Source organism: Salvia hispanica, unplaced genomic scaffold (assembly GCF_023119035.1).
Source record: "Salvia hispanica cultivar TCC Black 2014 unplaced genomic scaffold, UniMelb_Shisp_WGS_1.0 HiC_scaffold_1298, whole genome shotgun sequence".
Taxonomy (NCBI): Eukaryota; Viridiplantae; Streptophyta; class Magnoliopsida; order Lamiales; family Lamiaceae; genus Salvia; species Salvia hispanica.
In genome coordinates this window covers 1-5,839 of record NW_025951580.1, presented here as the reverse complement: position 1 = coordinate 5,839, position 5,839 = coordinate 1, and the positions used below count along the sequence as shown (strand labels likewise).

At 44.7% G+C, this 5,839-nt stretch overlaps 1 protein-coding gene across 1 annotated transcript; it reads right to left on the bottom strand.

Moving 5' to 3' along the window:
- Positions 1-22: 22 nt before the first annotated feature.
- On the bottom strand, positions 23-1,048 carry LOC125198214 (the record flags this gene model as incomplete). The annotated part of the gene is made up of 1 exon (XM_048096616.1): positions 23-1,048. A coding segment is annotated over exon 1 (1,026 nt), but the record flags the coding sequence as incomplete, so codon positions are not given.
- Between the last annotated feature and the right edge of the window lie 4,791 nt (positions 1,049-5,839).

Genomic DNA, 5,839 nt, shown 5'->3' with positions numbered 1-5,839 from the left:
GGGCTAGAAGTCTTGGGCGGACAGGCTGCTGCAGCCGCAGTTGCTGATTCGGGTTTGCTCCCGAGCTCGTAGGTGGCGCTCTCGGCTGCTGACGGAAACCCTGATGGTTCTGCCTTGGTCCGTTTCCCTTGCTCGGACACTCCCTCGAGAAGTGCCCGTTTCCTCCACAGTTGAAGCATCTATTCGAGTTCGGTCCTCTACACTGCCCGAAATGGTACTTGGCGCAAACGTTACACTGAGGTGGTCTGGCACGGGGGTCGCTCCTTGGATTGAACGAAGTCTGTCCTCCTCCGTTGGGGCGGTATCGCTTATTGTCATGGTGGATCCTACTCTCCTCCCATCTCCTCTTGTCATGGTTAGGACGTGGCGGGGGAAATGTCATTGCGGTGTTCCCCGCACTCTTCTCCTTTGGCATTGCTGCCTCTACATCCAGTGCGAGGGCTAGCGCCTCGGCGTACGTAAGGGTTCCGCGGACTGCCAATGCCATCCTAATCTCGTGCCTAAGGCCCTCACGAAACTTATCAGCCAGCTTCTCATCGGTATCGGTCTGTTCCGGCGCATAGCGGGTCATGTCACAAAGTGCACGGTCATACTCGGTTACGGACAGACGTCCTTGGGTGAGGTTGTGAAACTCGGCTGCTTTCGCCTTGCGGTAGCTCTTGGGTACGTACTTATCGTAAACTTCTGTCTTGAACTCCTCCCAAGTCATCCCGTCTATGCGATCCTGGGACATGGTTTTTAACTTAGTATCCCACCAGAAATCAGCAGATCCGGTCAGCTGATGCGTCACACAGATCATCTTCTCCGCTTCGTTGCACACCAACGTCTTGAAAATGCGTTCCAAGGCACGTATCCAAGTTTCGGCTTTCGCAGGTTCGCCCATTCCGTCGAAGGTAGGAGGCTTTTGGTCAAGGAAAAGCTTCACGACTTCCCTATCTACTCGTGGAGGTGGTGGTGGTGGTGACGGCGGTCTTGGTTGCGTCACGCTTTGTTCTTCCGAAGCATGGGAAGATGGTTCCTCGTTCCTCACGTTGCGTCTAGGCGGCATTCTGATTTATCACACTCGAACGGTTAGCGCACTCACTTAACATTTCAAGGTAGCGATAGGGTACTTTGAAAGAAAGATTTTAAACTCATTCACAAGCAGGGTCCAAAGAAAGACCACACAATAGCAGTTGTTAGGAAAACAAAGAACATAATAAGGTTGCACCATAAGGTGGAAAACACTCGGAAGATAATAGAAAGAGCAAGTATATTCATGCAATAAGGATAAAAAGAGTGAAGACGGCTTCATTGCCATGTAATAGAATGAAAGGTGCGGATTCCCCATATAATTTCAAAAATGATCCCAAAAGGTCTTGGTACAATGAATGGAAAAGAGCGATTCAATCGCGGAAGGAAAATAACAACATAAAAAGAAGTTCTTAGAAATTCAAAACGTGGGGAAAAGAAAACAAAGTCGCTATTCGAGCACTAGCCACTTCTGCCCTCGTCCTCTTCGGGTTCTCCCGACTCTCCGACACTTTCGGCGCTCGAACTCTCTCCTTTCTCAAACGATCCTAACTCTTCGTCCTTCTTCTCGCTGCTTAGGGGCGAAGGAATCGAAGTAAGCATCTCTTCGGCCTCTCTTATGATCCTTCGAGGGGCCGAAACACGCATCCTAAGGGTCCTTCTACGGGGAACGCGAGCAACGTGCGGTTCCTCGTCATCGCGATACTTCATCTGGCGTGCTGCTCCTGGCGAGTACCTTTGCGTTGGCGGATGGAGTGGTGGTCCGTCAACGGCGGCAGACATGGCCGGAAGTAAGACTCCTATTAGGCCGACGAAGTCTCCTCGAGGCGTGTACTTGGGCGGGCTAAACCAAGTGTAGGATACTGAGGCTTGAGCGGTCCACTCGCTCCAAGGGGAAGGCAGTATATGGATAAGTCGCATGATTCCCTCGTGATGGGTAGTCCCGTACGCGTAGGCGTCAAGCCAATGACCATAGAAGTCGGTGACGAAGTTCAGAAGGAACTGCTCTCCGTCCCATTCCAGCTCTCTATAGCGCTCCACCGGAAAGTTCCTATTCTTAGCGTAACGGCGACGCATAAGGGCGTGATAGGGTTGGACCATCTACAAAAGGGGAAAAGGAACAAGTCAGCACCATCACAAAGGTGGAAAAGAATAGATAGTGCGTGATCTCAAATGGTGCTGCGAAAGTGTATAAGAGTCAAAAGATGGTGGTTCAAAACGTCGCGTCCAAGGTTCTCGTTCCTAAGACGACTATTCGTGCGTTCTCTATTCGCGTTTCGTCGAATCTCCACATTGTAACAGCCCGCCCTCCTAGGGTACAATAAATGCGGCGGCTGCTACCCAAAACCGACTCCAAAGAAGTAAACATAGGCTAGGGTTTCATTTAAAGAGTATTGACCAAAAGAATTGATAGAGATATCAGAGTATTAAAAGCAACAACTTAACCTAGAAGATTAAAGGAAGAAAAATATCATAAATGGCAATCAAAATATCTAGTGAGCACGGCTCATTATCCCAGACGAAATCACAAGAAATGACTAAGGCTTCAAACCGAAGGCAAGATGCAAATATTCCAAAAAGACATTCTAAAGTATATCAAAAATTCAGCGGAAAACGACCAAGAGAAAGTATAGCTATGTATGAAGACACAACTACGCTTGAAGTTCAACATATCCTTTTTAATTCATTAATCTGCTCAACACCCGCCACCACTCGTCGTCATTCAACCTGCACATAAGGAAAACACATGCAGGGCTGAGTATTTTGAAATACTCAGTGAGCTCGTTGCCAAAACATTTTATAAGTTATGCCACCCTTACCAAGTGAACTCGAGTTTTAAGCAGTTATAAAAAGAAATATCACGAGTATCACAAAATATATTTTCATAGACTGGCCAGTCAAAATAACCTCCCATTTTCTCATCAAATTAACAATCATTCCATGGTGCGACGAAAGTGTGGCCACACTTTTCGCCCACGAGACCGGCCGACTAGCAAGGACGGCTCTCGATCCCATTGTGTACACAGCCTGGTAGGGCTTGCGGCCCATACTCAGACCCGAATTCGTATAAGCATATCCAACAATCACATTAAAACAAACATAGGCATGGCATAACAGTTAAACCACCCTTATAACACCGAATAACATTTTGACAAAATAAAAGAGAGTTTTAAGAGTAAAGCCCACCTCGATTGCTTAGTTTTCAAGTAGTTTCGCTTTTCCGTTATCCGGCTTCGCAACCAAAGTTTCACCTTTTAATCACATAGGCACATATCACAAATTAGGTTCAATACTACTCTTACTCATGCATGTCTCATTACTTTTCCCTCTTCCCAACGATTTATCTTATCATTACTAATTAATCAAGATCATGTTTATCACACACGAAGATTTAACCATCAAACACACACTACACAACACATCAACACACACACACACGGCACACACACACACACGCCACACACACACACGGCACACACACATACACATGTCCCCACATCCCTTTTTATCCCTCTTTCACTCAACCAAGATGCATGAGGGTTCAAGAAGACCGATTAATCGGTTGGAAGAAGAAAAAGAAGAGGTAGAAGAAGAACAAACATAACTCTTAAACAAAAATACCTCTTTAGCGAAAAACAATCGGTAGAAAACAAGTATTAGCCTTGATTCTTCAAAGTTCTTGGATTAAACTTCAATTTCTTCTCAAAGGATGAAGGATTAATGGAGTAATGTAGAAGAAAAATTGAGAGAGTGAATGTGAGTGAGGGGGCCGAAAATTTGGGGTCTAGGGTTGGGGTGTTCTCTTATTTATAGTGCTCAACAAGATCTTTTGGTAATTAGAATAGAATATTTGGTAAGATCTTTTGCCTTATAAATAAATAGAATAAAATAATATGGTGAAGTAGGGAAGAAGAATTAACAAAAATAGAAGATGGCAATATCTCCTAATTTTCGAAAATTAGGCTAGGTAATTAGCCATGGTTTTGTTTTTGGTATATTTTCCAAGTAGAATAAAATATCATGGAGCAAAATAAAAATAAGGAAAATCCTCCATGAAACAAGATAAGGGGCGATTTCTAGCCTTTTAAATAAGGCATGGATTTTTGAATATTGACTAAAATAAAGTAAGGCAAGATCTCTTGAAGTATGGAAAGATTTGGTAGAATAATTAAATTCTAGGTATGGAAGGAAATCAAGTAAGGAATCAAATAAAATAAAACAATTCCTTCCTTCCCAAATATAGTGATTTTCGAAAATCACTAGAAGAATAAGGAGGCTCGATTTTTCCATCTCTAAACAAGGAAATAATTGGCTCTTGGAATTTAATTTGGATAAATATCCCAAGGATTAAATAAATTCCGGAAAAATAGAAATTCTTTCTCCAAGGGGTCTAGGGTTCGAAAATTACAAGAATTAGGGTGACAAGTATTTATGGAAATTTTCTCTAATATTCTCACTCACCCATAAACAATTAAATTGCCACATAGCCTCATAACTTAATATATCACATGCCACATCATTAAATTAAATAGTTTGACTTTTCAAACTTTCAACACAAACCCTAACTCAACTTGGCCAAGGCATCCCATGAAATAAATGCATTCACGACTCCATGTCATCAAATAATTAATTCTAGGGCTTTAATTTAGGGTTCTAAATTCCGGGATGTTACATCCTACCACACTTAAAAGAAATTTCGTCCCGAAATTTGGTACCTTTTACGGAAAAAGTTCCGGGTAAAGCTCTATCATCTTATCCTCACGCTCCCACGTGGCTTCCTCGGGCCCGTGGTTTCTCCATTGAATTTTCACGAAGGCAGTGGTTTTATTTCTCAAGGTTTGGACCTTTCGATCTAAGATTAACTGGGGTTGCTCCTCGTAGCTCAGATCCGGGCTTACAGCAATATCCTCGTAACGAATCACATGCTTCGGATCGAACACGTACTTTCGCAATTGCGACACATGAAAAACGTTGTGCACATTCCCAAGGCTGGGCGGCAGCGCTAAACGATAAGCTACGGGTCCTACTCCTTCTAGAATTTCGTACGGCCCGATAAAACGCGGTTTTAGTTTGCCCTTGACTCCAAAACGCGCTATCCCTTTCGACGGGGATACTTTGAGGAAAACTTTATCACCAGCGTGGAACTGTAAGTCCGTCCGTCGAACGTCGGCGTACGACTTCTGTCTGTCCTGAGCTTCCTTCATTCGCGCGCGGATTTGTCGAACGATTTCGACCATTTCTTCGACTGCATCGAGTCCAAGTGCTCTTCGTTCGCCAACTTCATCCCAGTAGAGCGGAGATCTACACTTTCTCCCATAGAGTGCTTCGTATGGCGCCATGCCGATCGTTGCTTGGAAGCTGTTGTTGTAGGCGAACTCGATCAAAGGGAGTGCGGTCTCCCAACTTCCGCCTCGGTCGAGCACCACGGCTCTTAACATATCCTCGAGAGTTAGTATCGTCCTCTCGGATTGTCCATCGGATTGTGGGTGGAAAGCGGTACTAAAGTTCAAGCGTGTTCCAAGCTCGCGTTGTAGACTAATCCAAAATTTCGAGGTAAACTTCGGGTCACGATCAGACGTAATCGTCACTGGGACTCCATGTAATCGCACGATCTCTTGGATGTAGATCCGAGCTAGCCTATCCGATCCATGGGTTACGGGGATTGGTAAGAAATGCGCACTCTTGGTAAGTCGATCGATGATCACCCAAATCGCGGTGTTCCCTTTAAGGGTTTTCGGCAACGCAGTCACGAAATCCATAGCGATGTGCTCCCACTTCCACTCGGGTATCTCAAGCGGTTGTAGCTTCCCGTACGGTCGTTGGTGTA